At 66.6% G+C, this 20,630-nt stretch overlaps 4 protein-coding genes across 4 annotated transcripts; all 4 read left to right on the top strand.

The window, feature by feature from the left end:
- The first annotated feature begins 1,701 nt into the window (after nucleotides 1-1,701).
- Nucleotides 1,702-8,820, top strand: SEMA6B (semaphorin 6B). The gene is made up of 16 exons (XM_086627908.1): nucleotides 1,702-1,915; nucleotides 2,273-2,402; nucleotides 2,698-2,758; nucleotides 2,874-2,940; nucleotides 3,332-3,429; nucleotides 3,616-3,706; nucleotides 3,794-3,913; nucleotides 4,018-4,106; nucleotides 4,214-4,431; nucleotides 4,556-4,687; nucleotides 5,269-5,418; nucleotides 6,173-6,367; nucleotides 7,040-7,180; nucleotides 7,405-7,482; nucleotides 7,683-7,741; nucleotides 7,832-8,820. Exons 1-16 carry the CDS (start codon nucleotides 1,702-1,704, stop codon nucleotides 8,818-8,820), a joined length of 2,832 nt encoding a protein of 943 aa, XP_086484034.1.
- Nucleotides 8,821-10,537: 1,717 nt separating this feature from the next.
- On the top strand, nucleotides 10,538-11,554 carry LRG1 (leucine rich alpha-2-glycoprotein 1). Its single transcript, XM_086627517.1, has one exon. It carries the CDS (start codon nucleotides 10,538-10,540, stop codon nucleotides 11,552-11,554), a length of 1,017 nt encoding a protein of 338 aa, XP_086483643.1.
- A 957-nt stretch (nucleotides 11,555-12,511) lies between these two features.
- LOC147526738 (perilipin-3-like) lies at nucleotides 12,512-16,451 on the top strand. The gene is made up of 8 exons (XM_086627516.1): nucleotides 12,512-12,551; nucleotides 13,529-13,626; nucleotides 13,703-13,898; nucleotides 14,174-14,256; nucleotides 14,344-14,560; nucleotides 15,164-15,357; nucleotides 15,446-15,559; nucleotides 16,029-16,451. The coding sequence occupies exons 1-8, from the start codon at nucleotides 12,512-12,514 to the stop codon at nucleotides 16,449-16,451; spliced, it is 1,365 nt and encodes a 454-aa protein (XP_086483642.1).
- Nucleotides 16,452-17,737: 1,286 nt separating this feature from the next.
- LOC104380042 (perilipin-3-like) lies at nucleotides 17,738-20,137 on the top strand. Its single transcript, XM_086627913.1, is given in 8 exon segments — nucleotides 17,738-17,788; nucleotides 17,987-18,074; nucleotides 18,077-18,181; nucleotides 18,600-18,682; nucleotides 18,763-19,060; nucleotides 19,199-19,389; nucleotides 19,479-19,601; nucleotides 19,683-20,137. Coding segments are annotated over 8 exon segments (1,284 nt in total). The 3' UTR covers nucleotides 20,028-20,137.
- The last annotated feature ends 493 nt before the right edge of the window (nucleotides 20,138-20,630 follow it).

The following is a 20,630-nucleotide window of genomic DNA, read 5'->3' as shown; positions in this document are numbered from 1 at the left end:
CCACTCTGTCCCCACCCGCTGCCTCAGTTTCCCCACAGCCATGTTAGGGACCTGCACGGCGACTGTCCCCTCTCCTTCCTCCACCACTGCTGTGAATGGGTCCCTGTTTGTCCCCCCCTCTCCCCGCCGTGTCCCCTCCGCTCCCTGCCGTGTCCCCCTCCTCCCTGCTGCCTTTTCTTTGCCTACACAATCGCAGGCATTTATGGCGCCGGAGGCTCCGGTTACCCCCCGTACCAGAAACGTCTCATTTCCCTCTTTTTTTTTTGGGGGGGAGAAAATTCCCCCCTGTCCCCCTTCTCTGCGTCAGCATCACCAAACCTCTGGGTTATTTTCGGCGTTGGCTACAGTTGTGCTGCCAGCATGGCCAGTTTGGCCACGCCGGGGCTTTGAGGTGTGGTTTGGTCTTGTAGGCAGCTGACGGTTCTTTTTTTAATAGAAATAGATAAAAAATAATAATTAATATTTTTATAAATAATATCTAATAAGGGGGCAGTTCCGTTTGCTCCTTGGGCGAGTGGGGAAACTGAGGCACAGGCACGGTTCATGGCTGGGTATCTGCGTGGCATTGGCCATGCCCAGGCTGTGACACCATGGGGACGGGGTCAGTTGTCCCTGGGGTCCGTGACACCATGGGGCTGAGGTCACTTGCCCCCAGGGGTTATGACACCAGGTCGTACCCCAGGGGGCTGTGACACAGCAGGGTCGGCGTCAGATGTCCCCAAAGGCTGTGACGCCGCGGAGGGGACTGTGATGGGGACAGTGCCGGGTGTCACCCGCGGCTGGTGACACCGCGGAGAGGATGGGGACGAGTCTCCCCATTGGCGTCCTGGCACCGTGACCCCAGCCCACGCAATGTCACCCCCCATCCCCGGCTCCCCGCAGGGGACGCGGTGGCGGGAAGGTGACGGTTCGATCGGAGCCGCTCACGGGATTGATCATCAATTAAATCTCTGCCTGGCTGCTAATTACCCAGCCCCCGCCCCGTCCCCACTGCCCACGGGGGCGCATGGCAGGACAGTGATGGTGGCCTGGTGCAGTGGGGGCACAGTGCGGGGCTGTGCGGGGGTGCCACACGCGTGGTGCTCCAGCGTGTCCCCAGGGGTTTTCCGAGCCACCCCGAGGGCATTTTGGATGGGGGGAAAAGTCTCACTGGCTTCATCCGTGTCCTGTGTCCCCATGTCCCCGTGTCCCATGTCCCTGTCTCCCCGTGTCCCCATGTGCTGTGTCCCCGTGTCCTCATGTCCCCACATCCCCATGTCCCATGTCCTCATTTCCATATGTCCCTGTGTCCCCATGTCCCTGTGTCCCCATGTCCCATGTCTCCATGTCCTGTGTCTCCATGTCCCGTGTCCCCACATCCCCACGTCCTCAGCCCTGCTGCACCCCTTTGCCTGGGGTTAGTTACTTGGTGGCCATGAGCAGCCGGCGAAGCCCCAGTTTGGGCCCAGTAGCCCCAGTTTGGGGGCGGCGCGGGGGCGGCTCGGCAGGGGCGCGGGGGCCGCTTTTCCCAGCATATTTGAAATTCCTCAGCCGGGGAAGGACTCGCTTCCCTATTGCCAACCCCAGCCACATCCCGTGCCGGTGCCACCCTCCCAGCGCCAGCGCCTTGAGCCCCCCCCCGACCCCCGAGCCACCCCCGCCAGCACCGCTGATGGTTTTGGGGTGCGGGTGCTGCAGGGTGGGGGGGGTCAATGGCACCCCATGGGGAGGGAACCCGGGCATCGAGGTGCATGCTGGCCCCCTCCCATCTCTCCCCATGCCCGCAGGTGTGGTGGGTGCCCACCCGCCTCGGGGGACACCATGGGGTCACCTCCCCGCGTCCCCCTCGTCCTGCTGCTCCTGCTCGCGGCAGAGAGGCCGGCCCGTGGCACCTTCCCCGAGGAGCCCGGTCCCATCGCTGTGGCCCCCGAGGACTGTGAGTGCCCACCGTGGCGTGCGGGGCGCGGGGGTCAGGGTGCTGCAGCAGTGTTCAGGGTGGGGGGCACGGCTTGGCATGGAGAGGGGACAGGGGTTTTGGGGTGAAGGCAGGAGGGGGTACTATGGGCAGGGGTTTTGCAGTGAAGGCAGGAGGGGGCACCCCTAGGAAGGGGTTTCGGGATGTTTTGGGGTGGAGGCAGGAGGGGAGTACCCATGGCCTGGGGTTTTGGGATGAAGGCGGGGAGGCAGCACCCACAGGCAGGGCTGGGTGAGGGTGGTCACCCTGGCTGGCCGGGGGTACCCAGGTGGGTGGGGGTGCCCCGGCAGCATATGACTCCCCGTGTGTCCCCCCCAGACGTGAAGCACTACGCCGTCTTCGTGGGCCACGGCACGACCCGCCCCCTCGGCCCCGACGCAGGGGGGACCCAGCGCCTCAACATCCAGCGCATCCTCAAGGTCAACCGGACCCTCTTCATCGGGGACAGGTCTGACCCACGGCACCTCGACCCCCCCTGACCCCACCCAACACCCACGCCAACCCAGGGCACCCCAAAATCCACCATGGGGCACCCCAGCAGGTTGGACACCTCACGGGGGGCTCCAACAGGGCTGTCCCAGTCCTGCTGATGCTCATTGCCCACCCCAGCACCCCAAATCTTCCCAGCGGGAAGTGGATCCCACCCCCCCAAACATGCCTGACTGGGGGCACGCCCCTGGAGTACCCCCAGCATCGCAGCTTGGAGCCCCGTGGAGTGGTGACACCCATGTCCCCCTCCCCAGGGACAACGTCTACCGCGTGAGCCTGGAGCCCAGCGGTGCCGGTGAGATGCGCTACCACCGGGTAAGTGCCAAGAGCCACGGGGGTGCCAGTGGGTGCCAGGGGCGTGCCGGGGGTGTGGGGGGTGCTGTTGGCTTCTCCCCAGCCCCACGCTGGGTTTTGTGCTCCCCCCCCACAGAAGCTGACATGGCACTCGAACCAGCACGACATCAGCATCTGCCGGATGAAGGGAAACACGAGGTACGGTGAGGGGGGTGTGAGCACCCCGTGAGACCCCCCGGGTGGGGATCCAGCACGCTCCATGCCCCATGTCACACAAAGCCACCCCGTGTCGTCCCCCCCCACCCCAGTGTCACCCTCCGCCTCCCCCCTCCCTGCCGGCGGTTGTGTCTCTGTGATTTATCGGCCGCCCAGTTAATTAGGTTTGTAATTAATTATCTGGGGCTCGTGGATCAGAGCGGGCACAGCCTGGCGTTTGCCGCAAACCCGATTCCCAGGTCCTGTGAACACCATTTTGGGGTGAAAACCCACACACACACCCCAAGCCAGACCCTGGGAGCCTGGGCGGGCGCACCCAGGGGTGGGGGGCGCGGGGGTGGCGCGGGGGTGATGGTGCCCTCTCGCCGGCGCAGGCAGAGTGCCGTAACTTCGTCAAGGTGCTGCTGGTGCGGAACGAGAGCCTCCTCTTCGTCTGCGGCACCAACGCCTTCAACCCCGTCTGCGCCAACTACAGCGTGAGTCACCCACAGACCCCCCCCCCAGGCCGGGGTGGGGACACCTGGGACCCCCAAATGTCACCCCCACCCCACGTCCGGGTGACTGGCTCCACGGGCAAGGGATGTCCCTTCCCGTGTCGCCATGGCAGCCTGGACCCCGCTGCCTGTGCGGCATCGCTCATGGCCCCGGCTCGCCCACCATAGATGGACACACTGGAACCCGTTGGGGACAACATCAGCGGCATGGCCCGGTGTCCCTACGACCCCAAGCACGCCAACGTGGCCCTCTTCACAGGTCAGTGCTGGCACCGCCGGCGGCGTGCCACGCTCCCTGCCCGCCGCCCCCCGCCCCGCGCCCGGCTGATGCCCCTCTCCCACGCAGGGGGGATGCTCTTCACCGCCACGGTAACGGATTTCTTGGCCATCGACGCCGTCATCTACCGCAGCCTTGGGGACAGCCCAACCCTCCGCACCGTCAAGCACGACTCCAAATGGTTCAAAGGTGCCTCCCCTGGCGCGGCGCCCACCACGTACTGTGCCATGGCGTGGCACGTGTCCCATTTCACGCCACCTGGGATATCCCTGACCTTGCCACTGTCCCCGCAGAGCCCTACTTCGTGCACGCCGTGGAGTGGAAGAGCCATGTCTACTTCTTCTTCCGGGAGATCGCCATGGAGTTCAACTATCTGGAGAAGGTGGGAGACAGCCCCACAGTGGCCCGAGACACCCTGGGGTGGGGACAGGGACAAGGGGATGGTCATCAGGGTTGGGTACCAGGTGGTGATGGGTGTCTGTCTCGTAGGTGGTGGTGTCCCGGGTGGCCCGGGTGTGCAAGAACGACATGGGGGGCTCACAGCGGGTGCTGGAGAAGCAGTGGACCTCCTTCCTCAAGGCCCGGCTCAACTGCTCCGTGCCGGGTGACTCGCACTTCTACTTCAACGTCATCCAAGCTGTGACTGACATCCTGGAGCTGGACGGGCGCCCTGTGGTGCTGGCCGTCTTCTCCACCCCTACCAACAGGTCGGACCCTCTTGTGCCCAGCTGAGAACCTGGGGCTGGGCTGGGACCCCTCCGTGTGCCCCAGTGCCCGTGGGGGTCATGGGGGACAGGTTGAGGTGTTCACCCCATGCCCGCGTCCCCCCAGCATCCCTGGCTCGGCCGTGTGTGCCTTCGACATGACCCAAGTGGCCGCTGTCTTCGAGGGACGTTTCCGGGAGCAGAAGTCACCCGAGTCCATCTGGACACCTGTGCCCGAGGACATGGTGCCAAAGCCCCGGTGAGTGGCGTGTCATGGGGACAGGGCTGGGGACAGCCAGGCTGGGACCAGCAGGAAGGGGCATGGCGGGGAGGTGGGGACGGGGATGGGGACAAGGTCAGAGATGGGGACAAGGACAGGGACGGGGACAGGAATGATCAGGGCTGGTACCTGCAGGGAGAGGGGTAGGGACATGGATGGGGAAAGGGACAGGGACATCAGGGCTGATACCAGCAGGAAGGGTGGAGGGGATGGGGACAGGGACAAGGACAGAGATGGAGACGGAGATGAGGACAGTCAGGGCTGGTATCCACAGGGAGAGCGATGGGAGTGGGTGTGGGGACAGGGACAGAGACAGGGATGGGGACAAGTACAGGGATGGGGACAGGAATGATCAGGGCTGGTACCCACTGGGAGGACGGAGATGGGGATGATGATGAGGACAGGGACAGGGATGGGGACAAGGACATCAGGGCTGATACCAGGAAGGGTGGAGGGGATGGAGACGGGGACAGGGATGGGGACAGGCAGGGCTGGTACCAGCTGGGCTGGGGACAAGGCCAGCATGGCTGTGGGGACACTGAGCCGTGCCGCGGCCGCAGACCGGGTGCTGCGCGTCGCCGGGGGATGCGCTACAACTCCTCCAGCACCTTCCCCGACGAGATCCTCAACTTCGTCAAGACGCACCCGCTGATGGACGAGGCGGTGCCGTCCCTGGGCAACGTGCCCTGGATCCTCCGCACCATGAGCCGGTGAGCGCCTGGGGCAGGATGCGGCCCCAGGAGGCCAGGGTGTGCTGAGGGGTGCTGGGGGGTACTGGTGGACACTGGTGGGTGCTGGCCGTAGCCTCTCGTGCCGCCCTTGTGCATGCATGCCAGCGCCAGGAGACCTGATAAATCTCATAAACTTCGCAGTCGAGATTGTCTCATCCTAATTAAATCTGCCTTAATTGCTGCTTGACCGGGAATTAATCAAGTGGCGTTCTGGGGCCGGAGCCTCCTGCCGGCGGGGCAGCCGGGGCGTGCGTGGGGCTGGGGACGGGGACGTGGGGATGGGGTTGGGGACGCGGGGCTTGGGACAAGGATGTGGGGCTGGGATGAGCATGTGGGGCTGGCGCTGGGGACGTGGGGTTGGGGCTGGGGACAAGGACATGGGGCTGGGATGGGGACACGAGGCTGGGGACAAGGATGCAGGGCTGGGGATGGGGACATGAGGCTGCATATGGGGACGTGGGGCTGGCGACCAGCTGGGATCCTGCCAAGGGGCTGGGGGGACCCGGGCTGGGTCTGGCTGGGTCCTGGGCTGGGTCCTGGCCAGATCTGGACTAGTTTCCATCTGGGATCTGTATCACCCCTCGTGCTCCCTGGTGACCCTCTGCTCTGGGCCAACCGCAGCCTGTCCATCCCACCGCGGGGTCCCAACCCTCTACCTTGCCTCATTTTCCCCCTGCCCAGGGACATGTGGGCTCCCACACACCCCAACGCCCGCTCCATTCACACCACACAGGTACCAGCTTCGCAAGATCGTGGTGGACAACGCAGCGGGGCCATGGGGCAACCACACCGTGGTCTTCCTGGGCTCCAGCACGGGCACCGTCCTCAAGTTCCTCATCCAGCCCAATGCCAGCACCAGCCCTGCGCCTGCCCCCCCCGGCAGCCAGAGTGTCTTCTTGGAGGAGTTTGAGACCTACCACCCTGGAAGGTGGGTGATGGGGGACTGGGAGGGAGGGGAGGAGTGGGCGGGGGTGGTCAGATGGATGGATGGATGGGTGGATGGATGGTTGGTTGAGTGAGTGGTTGAATGCATGAGTGGGTGGGTGGCTAAGTGAGTGAGTACGTGGTTGGATGGATGATTGGGTGGTTAGATGGTTGAGTAAGTGGATAGTCGGGTGAGTGGTTGGATGGATGGATGGATGAGTGGTTGGATGGACAGGTGGATGGTTGGGTGAGTGGTTGGATGGGTGAGTGAGTGAGTGGTTGAATGAATGATTAGATGGGTGGATGGATGGATGGATGGATGGATGGATGGATGGATGGATGGATGGATGGTTGGGTGAGTGGTTGAATGGATGGGTAAGTGGTTGGAGAGCTGGATGGGTGGATGGGCAGTGGTTGAGTTGATGAGTGGGTGGATGGATGAGATGTTTAGGGAGGGGTTGATTGATGGTTGTAAGGTGATGGGAGGATGAATGAGGTGGCTGGGGAGGGAGGGAGGGAGGGGATCCGTCAGAGGGATGCAAGGGGTGGATGGGTGAATGGGATGGGGGAGATGGGTGAGATGCCCTCACCTGGACCAGCCTGCGCTGGGGCCAGCTCTGTGGCAGGCAGGCGGGGATCAGGCCCGAGGCCACGCTGAGCTCTGCCCCATCCCCAGGTGTGGCCGGGACACGGAGGACGAGCGGCGGCTGCTGGGGCTGGAGCTGGACAAGGCGGCGGGGTCCCTGCTGCTGGCCTTCCCCCCGTGCGTGGCCAGGGTGCCTGTGGCTCGCTGCCAGCAGCACTCGGGTTGCATGAAGTGAGTTGTGCCAGTCTCCACCACCCCCCGGGGTGGGCAGAGGGTGGGGGGCTGCCTTCCCATCCCAGGAATTTGGCCTGTGCCGAGATCCCCCTGGGAAGGGCTCAGCATGGCTGGGAGCACAACTAGGGGAAACTGAGGCACAGCACGGTGCCGGGCCAGTGGGGGCTGGGGTGTCATCGCCCTGTGTCGGGGCTGATCCTGACGTCTCTGTTGGTGGCCAGGAACTGCCTGGGCAGCCGGGATCCCTACTGCGGCTGGACGCCCGAGGGCTCCTGCGTCTTCCTGGAGCCCAGCCCCAGGTAACGCTGCCGGGCCCGGGCTGGGGGGGACACGGTGAGGGGACAGTGGGGTCTGAGGGGCTCCCTGGAGAACGCTGGCTCCTACCTTACCGCTGAGACCCAGCGAACTCATCACTTGCTGAAGCAAGCTGGGAGCCCTCCGCCGGGCTATTTGGGACCGGCTGACCGCCCCCTCCCCAATTTGTACCCCCCCACCCCAGGGTGGCCTTCGAGCAGGACATCACCGGCGGCAGCACGTCCCACCTGGGCGAGTGTGAAGGTGAGTGCAGGGCAGGACCGGGGCTGGGGGCCGCAGCGGTGGCACCGCTGTGCCCTGACGTCCTTGTCCCCACTCCGTGCCATCACCCAGGGCTGGTGACGGAGAGTTTCGTGGACGAGCCAGATGGGCTGGTGTCGGTGAACCTCTTGGTGATCTCCTCCGTCGCCGCCTTCGTCATCGGCGCCGTCATCTCCGGCTTCAGCGTCTGCTGGTTCATCGGCCACCGGGACCGCAAGGAGCTGGCGCGGCGGAAGGACAAGGAGACCATCCTGGCACACAGCGAGTCGGTGGTGAGCGTCAGCCGGCTGGGCGAGCGGCGGGCACGCGGCGGGCAGCCCGGTGCCTTGCTGGCTCCACTCATGCCCAATGGTTGGCCCAAGGAGTTGGGGAAGGTCACCCACCACGACCTGGACTCGGGGGTGCTGCCCACGCCGGAGCAGACCCCGTTGCAGCAAAAACGCTGCCCCGGCGCCCTCCAAAACTGCACCTGGGAGCAGAGTCACAACATCATCAACGCCGCTTTGCGGGACCCCGGTGGATCCGGTACTACCGTCGCCGGTGCCGGTCGGTTGCACTCCGGTTCCGGCCGCCCGGCTCGCGGCATCCCCCTCTCCTGCCATGCCATCCTGGTGGACCAGGAGCTGGAGGCTGAACTCAGCGACTCCTCGGGTGACGGCCATTGGGGTCGGGACCCCCAGGAGGGTCCCCGTACCCGGCAGCACCCATCCGCTGGCACCCGCCGCCCGCCTCGCAGCTCCTACGGTGACTTCACCGGCACGCCGCGCCCCAGCCCCGATCGCCGACGGGTGGTTTCGGCACCCAGTGGGGAAGGGGGTGACTTTACCGAGGGGCCACCCTGGCACCCCGAGCAGCTGAACTTCAACGCCAACAACGGCACGGGCCGCCCCGGTGCCCACCTCAAGAGGAACCACACGTTCAACAGCGGCGAGACGGCGGCGGGCGGTTACGGGCGACATGGCACGACACCCCGGGCACCTGGTGCCGGGCCCCCCCGGGCGCTGACGGACCTGCACCACCTCCTGCGCTACGGCGCCGAGCGGACTCCCTCGGGAAAATAGGGTCCCGCCGTGTGTGCGTGTGCGTGTCCCCCCACCCAGGGCACCCGTGGGGTCCCCCCAGCTCCCTGGGGACAGGGAGGGGTGGCCGGGCAGGAGCTGCGGGCACAGGGTGAGATGCTGCGTGGGTGAAGGTGGGGCTGGGGGGGGACAGGCACCCCCTGGTGTCCCCATGGAGGATTTGAGGTGTCTGTGGTTGGCGTGGGGCAGTGCCCTGCGCTCCAGCTGCTTTACCCAAGGGTGTCCCCGTCCATCCCGTTCCCCTCCCCAGGTTGGACCCAGGGACCGTGGCCCCCTGGGAGGGGGATCCCTGGGGGGCAGCAGGATGGATGCACGGACATGGGCTGTGCCCCCCCACACCCTGCAGCCCCTCGGACCCATCGGGCACCCAGTGCGGGGGCTTGTGGGTGCTGCCAGCACCCTGGGGACACCCGGCTGAGGGGGGCCACTGGGGTGCGTTGGTTGCAGTGATGAGACACAGTGAATATTTGGGGTGCAGGGGGGTGGGGGGCCCTCAAATGCGTGTGTTATCCCCCCGCCCCCAGCCTGGGGTCAGCCCCTGCCCAGTGCCAGCTTGGCAGGGTGGGGGGGGCTCATCCATGCCCCACCCCAGCACCCCATTCCTGGAAAGCACAGCTGGGTGCAGGGGCTCTGCTGGGGCCGGGGGGGTCCCCACCGAACCCACTCTCTGCTGGCAAAGGGTGCCCTTTCGGTGCCAGCCCTGCCCTGCCCGGGGGTGGCGGGTCCCCGGCGGGGGGGTGTCAGGCTGTAAATAGGGTGGGGGGCGGTGGGTGCCCCCCCCCCCCGCGGCCATGCATGCGGCCGCCCGCGGTCTGTACCCCGCGGCCCCAATAAACGCCCGTTTACCGGAGGCGACTCCCCCGCCGCTGCCTCGGCACGTTCTTAACCCCCCTGGGACCCACCAGCCTCAGGCGGGCTACACGGGGCTGGGGGACACACGGGGACCCCCTCAGTGTGCAAAGCCCCTGTGGGCACCCCCCTTCCCCATGCACGTCTGCGAGGACTGACCCACCCCGTGGGCACAAGCATGCACCCCCCATCCATGCACCCTCCCTCCCTGCTTACAGCCCCCCCCGTGCACCCACCCACCCGTGTTCACACACTCCCCCTGCACCAACCCCCCATGCTCACCCCTCCTCAGGCACCCCCACCCCAGCATCCCCACCCTGGGCAACCCCACCCACCCACTCCCAGCCCCTCGGGGTCCCACTGCTCCCCACACCCATGATGCGCCGTGCCTCAGTTTCCCCCATGTGGTTTACAGCCCCGTGTGCTGCTGGTGGCGTGGTGGGTGCTGGGGGTCCCAGAAGGTCCTTGAGAGAGGTGGGGTGGAAGGTGTGTGGGGGGTGTCACTGCTTTGTCCCCAAGAGCCACAGGGTGCAACAGCGACGCGGTGACGCCAGCACCCTCACCCTGCCCCGGATGCTGGCACCCGCGAGCTGGCACTGAAAGCGGCGATTTCCCAACCGGCACGTGAGGCCGGGCCACCAACCCAACCCCCCCGCGGGGTGACGGCCACCGAGGAGCTGGGACGGTCCCCGAGGAGCCTCGCCGGTGCCTTGGGAAGGTGAGGGCAGGGCTGGGGGGCTCGAAGTGGGGTCAGGGCCGGGGGGGCGGCAGGGTGCGGGGCCAGTGGCGGTGGCGGCACGATTTGCCCAACCTTCGAGTGACAGCGGCCGCCTGCCCACAGCCCGCCACCATGATGCCACCGGGCCGGATCCTGCCACCACCGCTGCTGCTGGTGCTGTTGCCGCTCGCCGCCGCCACCACGCCGTGTTCCCCCCAACCCAATGCCACCCATTTCGTCTGCACGGAGCCCACCCTGAGCACCTTCCCCTCCGGGCTGCCCCCCACCACCCTGGCCATCTCGGTGGAGTTCACGGCTCTGGCCACCCTCCAGCCCACCGCCCTGCTCGGGCTGCCCCGGCTGCAGGAGCTCCACCTCTCCTCCAACCGCCTCACCGCGCTCCCCGAAACCCTCCTGCGCCCCGTGCCCGCCCTCCGCGTCCTCGACCTGACGGACAACGCCCTGGCCGACCTCCCCGCCACCATCTTCGCTGATGCCACCCACCTCCAGCACTTGGTTCTCCAGGGGAACCAGCTGCGGGCGCTGCGACCCGCCTGGTTCTGGCACCTTCTCCAGCTGCGGTGGCTCAACCTGGCTGCCAACGCCTTGGCAAAGGTGCCACCAGCGGTTTTCCGCCCGCTTCGCTCCCTACGTAGCCTGGATCTGTCTCACAACCGCCTGGTATCCCTGGCACCGGATGCACTGGCCGGGCTGTGGGCACTGGAGCAGCTTGACCTGGAGGGGAACCACCTGGGCACGCTGCCACCCACCGTCTTCGCGCCCGTACCAGCCCTGCGCCTCCTCTTCCTCCAGGATAACGAGCTGCGGGCACTGCCTGCTGGCATCTTTGTCCCCCTGCGTCACCTCCACGTCCTCGACCTGGCGCGGAACCGGCTGCAGGCGCTGGAGCTGCCACCCCGCTCCCCCAACACTGTGTTGGATCTCGACATCTCAGGCAACCCCTGGGTCTGCGAGTGCCAGCTGCTGGCGCTGCTGCGGCAGGCATCCCCGCGGCTCGCCGTCACCCGCGAGACCCTCTGTGCCAGCCCCGAGCACCACCGGGGACAGGAGGTGGCCGTCGTCGCCAGCCAGGTTGGGGACACGGGCTGTGAGCCCAAGGGGGACGGGCAGCGCCCGCCAGACCCCTAGGCAAGGGGCTTTATGTCACCCCAGGTGCCCAGGCATGTCACCTCCCTCACTGCTGCTCTATCCCCAGTTAAGACGAGCTCTTCTGGGGAAACTGAGGCAGGGAGACAGGGGTGCAGCTGTCCCCATCCCAATGGCCCCTGTCCCCATTGCGTAATGCCCATCCCCGTGGCCTCCAGCCCCTTCCCACCCAGCTCAGGCTGTCCCACGTCCCCGTCCCCATCCTGCCTGGCACATGTCCCTGTCCCCACCCCACAAGAGCGCATTAAACATGGTCACCTGGTGCCACCACACACCTTCTCCTGCGTGTCGTCCTGTGAAGTCCCTGGGGATAAGGTGGTGACGGGCCACCATGTCCCCTGGCTGTGCCCATCCCACACCCGCTGTGTCCCCTGGCCATGCCCATCCAGGCCACCCTGCTCTGCCACAGGGCCACCCCTCAAGATCGCCCACCACCCTCGGGTGTTGCTCACCACTGGGTGACACTGCTGTCCCCCGGCCTGAGCACCCACGGGGGCTGGGGGAGGTCTGGGACCCTGTGGGGCTCCGCTTGGCGTGGGGACACCCAGCCTTGGGTGCCCCGGGGTGGGGACACGTGGCAAGGGGACCCCTGGGGTGGGAACACCCGGTCTTGGGTGCCCCCAGGTGGGGACACGTGGCCGGGGGCGGTGGCTCGGAGCCCCCGGTCACCCACCCGGGCCGGGGTGTTCCCGCCGGTGTCGCCCGGGGGCGCGGGACGTTGCGGAGCCTCCGGGGCAGGATCGGGTCCCCTCGTCCCACCGCGGCCCCACGTGGGAGCCTCCACGTGGCGACACCCCCCTTCAAAACCCGCCCCCCCCGACCCGCCTCCCCTTTGTGATTGGTGGCGGCGAGGCCCTCCCCTTCGCTGATTGGCTGCCGCCGCCAATTATGAATACGGCGCTGGGCGGGGGCCGGGAATCGCGACCGGGGATCGCGATCATGACCGGGAGTCGCGACAGACCACCCCCCCACCCTTCCCGTAAGTACCGTCGGTGGGACTTGGCGGCAGCTGGAGGGTTAAAAGCCGGCCCGGGGGGGGTGTGGGGACTCCCTGGGGGGGCTCTGGGGGTTCCCGAGGGGGTCCTGGGCTTTCTCGGGGGTCCCCGGATCCGTCCCCGCAGGGCCCGGGGGGGCTCCGGGGGCTGGCGGGGGGCAGAGCCCGCCCGCGCCGCTGAGAGCCCTGCGGGAAAGTGGGGCTGGGAGGGGGTCCCGGTGTCCCCTGCCAGTCCCCCCCCCCTCCGTGATGGGTGCTCCGGAGCACCCCAGGGGACATACCCCCCCTGCGGAACCTGTCCCCAAAGACTGAAGGGGACACCCCCGCGGGACCCAAGGGGACCTGCCGCCCGCGGGACCTGCCTTCCAGCCCCCCCCAGACCCCCAGGACTTGCCCCCGGGGTGCACAGGGCCAGGCGGGGGGGGGGCAGCAGGGCAGGGGCGCTGCCGTGCCCCCCCGGGAGCTCGGGTGCAGCCGCGGGGCAGTGGGACATCCGGGGGGGTGCGGGGGGTGGGGGGGGGGCTGCTCCGCCCCCTGCGGTGGGTCCTGGGGCTGCCCCAGCCGACGTGCCGGTGACCGGTGGCACGTCCCCGCCGCGGGCTTGCGAAAGGCGAATGAATCCCGGCTTCCGGCTGAATCACCCAAAAACCCTCCCCTGACCCCAAACGGGGCTGGGGGGCACCCAGGAGGGGCCGGGGGACCCAACGTCGCTGCATCTCGGCAGGGCGAGAGGCCAGTCCCATCCCCAAACCCCTTCCAGACCCACCATGACTCCCCCTCGAGCAGCTCGGAGGCCTCCAGCTGCCTCCCACTCATGTCATGAGTTGGTGGGTCTCAGCCCTCGGAGGGGTGGGGGCTGCAGAGGAGGGGGGGGCTCAGCCCCACCGTGCGCTGCTCTTCTTGGCACAGCGAGAGGTGGCCACAGGGCTCAGGGCCACCCTGGGGGTCCACGCCGGGCTCAGCCACCCATGGACCCCGTGATCTTTCTCTTCCCACCGCAGCCTCCGCTGCCATGTCAGCCAAAAACACCGCGCCGGCAGAGGACGGGCAGGAGCTGAAGGTAGGGGTGCAAGGAGTGTTGGGGGGGCTGAGGGCATCGCTGGGGGCCCCAGCTCACCGCCATGCCCCCCCAGCAGAGCGTGGTGAGCCGGGTGGCCAGCCTGGCCCTGGTGAGCTCAGCCTGCGGGATGGTCTCCACCGCCTACACCTCCACCAAGGAGAGCCACCCCTACGTCAAGTCCGTCTGCGATGCCGCCGAGAAGGGGGTGAAGACGCTGACGGCGGCGGCGGTCAGCGGGACTCAGCCCATCCTCACCAGGCTGGAGCCGCAGAGTGAGTGGGGCTGGGGGGGGCAGCACCCCAGGAGTTTTGGGGTGCCCAAAAACCAGCCCTAGCAAAGCTCTTGCAAGGCAGCAGGATGTTAAAACCACCTGGGTTTATGGCTCTAGTTTCCACCACCGATGGATACACCGGCAAAGGGCTGGAGAAGCCGGAGGAGATGCTGGGGTGGGGCAGCATCCCATGAGTTTCAGGGTACCCCAAAAACTGGCCTTAGCAAAGCTCTTGCAAGGCACAAGATATTAAAACCTCCTGTTTTTCTGTCTCAGTTTCCACGGCCAACGAATACGCCGTCAAAGGGTTGGAGAAGCTGGAGGAGAAGCTGCCCGTCCTGCAGCAGCCCCCGGAGAAAGTAATGGCTCCTTGGGGGATGCGGTGGGGGGGGTCCAGCGCTGGGCGAGGTGCTGGGACACGGCGTCCCTCTGCTGTCCCCTCCCAGGTGGCGGCAGGGACCAGGGAGCTGGTGTCGTCCGCCGTGAGCGGAGCGGTGGGCCTGGCCCACGGCGCGGTGTGGGGCGGCGTGGAGAGGACGCGCTCGGCGCTGAGCACCGGCCTTGGCACCGTGGGCCGGCTGCTGGCCACGGGGGTGGACGCGGTGCTGGGCAAGTCGGAGGAACTGGTGGAGTGGTACCTGCCTGGGACAGACAAGGAGCTGGGTGAGTGCTGACCGTGCCCTGTCGGAAACCAGCTCTCAAATTTGGGGGTGCCAAGCCCCCCCTGAGACCCCCGGCCAATGCTGAGCACTGCCCCGGCATCGCTTGCACCCGGTGCCCCTGCTTAGCCCCTCACCATGGTGCCTGGGCAGCTCTGTGGTGCCAGGGCACTGGTGGGCCCCACGTGGTGCCCGGGGCCACCACAACACCATGCAGGGGACAGTCCCCACCAGCGGGAACCCGAAGCCGGGGAACGCGGCGCGGCGGTGGGTGACCTCTCACCTGGAAACCAGAAAGCAAATATAGCCCCGTGCCACCCGCTGTGGCTATTTATAGCTTGGCACCGGGTAGCGGTGAGCAGAGACGGTGCCATGTCACCGCAGACATGACCAGAGAGGCCACCTGGCTTTTTGGTGACACCTCCACATGACCCAGTAGCCAAGCGTCCTGCAGCCGGGCACCCCGTGATGGGGTGCGGAGCTCGGCATGGGGCGCTCATCCCAGCGCCAGTGGTGGGATGCTCTGGTGCCCAGCGCAGTGGGATGCTCTGGTGCCCAGTGCGGTGGGATGCTCCGGCCCGGTGGTTCTCACCCCCTGGTCCCACAGCGGCAATGGTGGCGGGCGTGGAGGTGGCCACCACGCCAGAGCAGCAGAGACGGCGGCAGAGCTGCTTCGTCCGCGTGGGCTCGCTCTCAGCCAAGCTGCGGCACCGAGCCCTGCGGCGCTCACTGGGTGAACTGGAGCGGGCACGGCACAGCGCCCAGCAGGTCCTGGCTCAGCTCCACCACATCTTCGAGCTGGTAAGGATTTGGTGGGCACCATGCCAGTCCCCATGCCCACCTGGCACCGCCCCGGTGTGCTCCCACCCCAGGTGTGCTGTCCCCCCAGATCGAGCAGGGCCAACAGAGTGTAGACAAGCCCCTGTATGGTGCTTGGCAGCATCTCCACCGCATGTGGCTGGAGTGGAGCCAGCAGGATGCTGTGCCCATGGAGGAGAGCAAGGTACAGGGCGGGGGTACCATGGGGGACACTGAGGTATGGGGTGGGGGGCCATGGTTGTGGAGGACACCAAGGTACAGGTTGGGGGACTATGGTTGTGGAGGACACCAAGGTATGGGGTGGAGTGGGGAGGGTCATGCCCATGGAAGACACCAAGATATGGGGTGGAGTGGGGGGCCATGCTCATGGAAGACACCAAGATATGGGGTGGAGTGGGGGGCCATGCTCATGGAAGACACCAAGGTGTCGGGTGGGGGGGCCGTGCTAGTGGAGGACACTGAGATAGAGGTTGGGAGACCATGCTTGTGGAGGACACCAAGGTATGGGGTGGGAGGATGTGTCCATGGAGGACACCGAGGTGCGGGGTGGGAGGTCATGCCTACAGAGGACACTGAGGTATGGGGTCCGAGCCGTGCCATGCAGGGGGAGCATGGCACCCCAGGGCCGCCGTTGCCTGCCGGCTGCCTCGCAGGTGGAGGTGCGGACGCTGGCCATGCTGCGCGGGCTCCTACGCCAGCTCCACGCCGCCTGCACCCACCTGGCCGCCGGTGCCCGGGCTTTCCCCAACAACGTGCAAGAGACGGCGGGGCACATCCGGCACGGCGTGGAGGGCGTCCAGGCTTCCCTCGCCCGCGCCCGCTCCTTCCACGACCTGTCGGGTTTGGTGCTGGCGCAGAGCCGGGAGACGGTGACGTGGGCACAGTCAAGCATCAACGACCTGCTGGCATACGTGGGGCAGCGCGCGCCCCTGCCCTGGCTGGTGGGACCCTTCGCCCCCGTCCTGGTGGAATATCCGGAGGACGTCCCAGTGGAGATGGCCAAATGGGAGGGCTGCGTCACCGTGGCGGGGACGCACCGGGTGCCCGCTCCCCCGCGGCTCTGCAGCCAGCCCTGAGCCTCCGGCACTGCCAAAATGGGGGAGCGCCCACCCGCCCGCCCCACGGTGGCGAACCCCAGCTCCGCCGGGGATGCGGCGACGATGGACTCGGTGACCCGCCGTGGGACCCTTGATGCTGCAGCCGGGGACTCATTTGGGGAGGGAGGGGACGGTGGCACGCGGAGGACAGACTACGCGGGGTCTGGGGCTCCCAGTGATGTCCCTGAACCCCAGAAGCGTCGGGATTTCTTGTCTGAGCATCTTTGAAGCAGTTGAAAGAGGAAGAAAACAACTTTTTAGGCCTTAAATTGACTCGTGGCCCGTGGCACCAGCTGTGGCACAGCCACCGCGTCCGAGGGGCTCAGCAGAGGCAGCAGAGCTGGGGGTGCAGGGTGACCCCTCCGGGAGGGTTTTGCCCATGGGGTGCCAGGATGGGGGAGCAGGATGGGTGCCAGTGGGGTGCTGAGCCGGAGGGTGCTGGCGGGGTGCCGGGGTGGCTGGACTGTGAACCGCAGCCGTGTGGCACTGGACTTCGTCCCGGTTGTCACCAGGCTGGACGCTGTGGGTGCAGCGTGGCTGTGGCACTCAGCGGGGTGACACTGGGTCCCCTGGGACCGTCCGTCCTCCTGCCACCGGCACCCGCTGCAACCGGTCGGAGCTTCTCCGCTGGGTGAGGTGGGGGAAAACAGCGGGACCCCCGTTCTAAGGGACACCCCCCCCCGCCCCGGGTGGATGGGGGAGTTGGGGGGAGTCGGTGCCAGATTCGTCCCGGAGGGGTCAGTCTGGGAGTGGGGGTCGGTGTCGGGGGGTCGGTACCGCCTGGTTTGGGTGATCCGGGGGTCTTGGTTGGGGGGGGTGGTGAGTGTTGGGTCCCGGGGGGTCGGTGCAGCCCGTTCGGGGGGGATCTAGTCCCGGAGCGGGTAACCGGTCCTGGGGATATTGGTGCAGCCTGGCCCGGGGGGGGAATCGGGTCGCCGGGAGGGGGGGTGGAGCCCGGTCCCCGGGAATCGGTCCCGGGAGGGGTCGCTGCCGCGCCCGGCGGGTCGGTGCTCCCGGACCGCCCCGGGCCGGCCCCGCAGGGCGGGTCCCGGTCACATGCGAGCGGGGCCGGGCTCCGGGGCTATAAAGGCCGGTGGGGAGGGAGCGGGGCGGGTCTGGAGTTTGGTGTCGTCTCCAGCGGTGAGTCCCGGTCCCTCCCGTCCTACGGAGGGGAGTAACTTAGGGTTTTTCCATCCCCGGGGTGAGTGGGGGGTGTTTGGGGGAGTCCGATCCCCCTCACGGTCCGTGTCCCCCCCAGCACCGCCATGGCCACCAGCGAGCCCGGGTCTGCGCAGCCCAAGGCAGAGGAACAGCAGGTCAGTGGGGGCGAGGGGGCGGAATTAGGGTGGGGGGGGTCCAGGTGGTCCCTGCTTGGGGACAGGGCACTTGGGTGGGCTTGGAGGGACCTCAGAGTACCCCAAAGCCATCCTGGGGGGGGGGCACACGATACCCCCCCATCCCCTATCAGATCTGGGGCTCCATCACCCCCTACCCTGACCCCTTTGCCCCCCCAGAGTATCGGGACGCGGGTGGCCAACCTGCCCCTGGTGAGCTCAGCCTACGGGATGGTCTCCACCGCCTACACCTCCACCAAGGAGAGCCACCCTATGTCAAGTCCGTCTGCGACGCCGCCGAGAAGGGGGTGAAGACGCTGACGGCGGCGGCGGTCAGCGGGGCTCAGCCCATCCTCACCAGGCTGGAGCCGCAGAGTGAGTGGGGCTGGGCGGGGCAGCACCCCAGGAGTTTTGGGATGCCCAAAAACTGGCCTTAGCAAGGATCTTGCAAAGCAGCAGGATGTTAAAACCATCTGGGTTTATGACTCTAGTTTCCACCACCGATGGATACATCGGCAAAGGGCAGGAGAAGGTGGGGAGGCAGCACCCAATGAGTTTTGGTGTACCCCAAAAACTGGTTCTAGCAGAGCTCTTGCAAGGCAACAGGGTAGGAAGAAGCTGATTTCTCATATTTAATTTCCACTGTCAACAAATACACCTGCAAAGGGCTGGAGAAGCTGGAGGAGAAGCTTGGGTGGGGCAGCATCCCATGAGTTTTAGGATACCCCAAAAACTGGCCTTAGTACCTTGCAAGGCACCAGGATATTAAAACCTCCTGGTTTTCTGTCTCTAGTTTCCACGGCCAACGAATACGCCTGCAAAGGGCTGGATAAGCTGGAGGAGAAGCTGCCCATCCTGCAGCAGCCCACGGAGAAGGTAGTGGGGTGGGGTGGGCGAACACCCTTGAGGTCCCCCCGAGTGCTGCTTAACATAGGGTTGTCCACCCCCCCAACCAGCTCATCTCGGACACGAAGCAGCTGGTGACATCCACGGTGACCGGGGCCAAGGATGTCCTGACCAGCACCGTGGCTGGGGCCAAGGACGCGGTGACCAGCCGGGTGACGGGTGTGATGGACATGACCAAAGGGGCCGTGCAGGGTAGCGTGGAGCTGACCAAGTCGGCGGTGAGCAGCGGCGTCAGCACCGTCATGGGCTCGACCGTGGGGCAGATGGTGGTGAGCGGGGTGGGCTCCGTGCTGGAGAAGTCGGAGGAGCTGGTGGACCATTACCTGCCCATGACGGATGAGGAGCTGGGTAAGGAGCTGACTGCAACCCCCTGAGATGTGCTGGGGTGTGGGGATCCCCTTGGAAGGGGGTGGGTAGAGCCTGGGCAGGGCAACGTTGGCTCTATCTGGTGGTGGTGGAGCCACCTCAGTGGCTCCTCTCCCACAGCCAAGCTGGCCACGGCCGTGGAGGGCTTCGAGACGGAGCAGCAGAAGCAGCAGCAGAGCTACTTCGTGCGCCTGGGCTCCCTCTCGGCCAAGCTGCGGCACCGAGCCCTCCAGCACTCGCTGGGCAAGCTCCAGAGCGCCCGCCACAGCAGCCAGGACCTGCTGGCCCAGCTCCAGCGCACCCTTGACCTGGTAGGACCCGTCCCTGTGTCCCCCCACCCTCTCTGTGCCACCCTAGGTGTGGCCGACCACCCACTCTGGGGCTCTGCCTCCTGTCCCAGGTGGAGCACCTCAAGTTGGGCATGGACCAGAAGCTGCAGGGAGGGCAGGAGAAGCTGCAGCAGATGTGGCTGGAGTGGAGCAAGAAGCAACCAGGTGGTGGCAAGGACCTGGTGCCACCAGAGGTAGGTGGAGGGCAAGGGGGTCCCTAGGGTCAGCCCCATGGTGTGTCCCCCATCCCTCACTACTCTCTTGTCCCCCCACAGCCGGTGGAGTCAGGCACACTGGCCCTGCTGCAGGGCTTGACGCAGCAGCTCCAGAGCTCCTGCCAGCCCTTGGTCTCCAGCCTCCAGGGTCTCCCTTCCAGCATCCAGGAGACGGCGGGGCAGGTCCGGCACAACGTGGAGGAGCTCCGGGCGACCCTCACCTCTGCCACTTCCCTCCAGGATGTGACGAGCAGCGTGCTGGCCCAAGCCCGTGCTCGTGCCGCCAAAGCCCGTCAGCTGATGGACGAGCTGGTGGAGCACGTGGCCCACAACACCCCCCTGACCTGGCTGGTGGGACCCTTCGCCCCTTCGGGCCAGCGCTTGGTGGACCTGGAGATGCAGTAGCATCTTCTGGGGTGGGGTGATGGTGGTGTCCCTCCACTTCCAAGCCTAGATAGGAGCATCTGCTCACCCCTGCCTGCCCCACCTTGCCCATAACTTCATCCGTGCCTTTACGGGGTCCCCTCCTGTCTGCCCTGCCTGCAGCTCTGTCCCTTGTCACCTGTGCCAGGGACAGGCAGCAAAGTGCCTTGATTCCCCCAAGTGCCTCCTGGGGTCACCTCCAGCCCCTGACTGGATCCCCCGTGTCCCCTTGTCCTCGGTGCCTTCAAGCCCCCAGTCTTGGAGGTCTGGGAGGGCTTGTGACACAATAAACTAGTTAGTTTTGCGCTGGAGTGCAGCTTCTTTTGGGGTGGGGTGGGGGCAGGGGACAGAGTGGCATCAGCATTGCCATAGCTGCATTCCAGCCTGAGCAGGTGGCTCTTGCCCCTGAGCAGAGCCTGAGTGGCTGAAGGGGAGTGCAGGGGGTGCGCTGGAACACGCCCCCCCCCCCCCAAAGTCCGAGGGACCCCTCATGTCCTGGAACTCCCCACTCAACCCAGCAACACCCCCAGCCTGTTCCCCTGCCCTGGGTGCACAGGAAGAGTGAGTGCAGGGTGGCCCTGGCAG

The sequence above is a fragment of the Tauraco erythrolophus genome, chromosome 28 (assembly GCF_009769465.1).
Source record: "Tauraco erythrolophus isolate bTauEry1 chromosome 28, bTauEry1.pri, whole genome shotgun sequence".
NCBI lineage: Eukaryota > Metazoa > Chordata > Aves > Musophagiformes > Musophagidae > Tauraco > Tauraco erythrolophus.
Note: the sequence above shows the minus strand (reverse complement) of the source record. Positions and strands in the feature narration are given on the sequence as shown.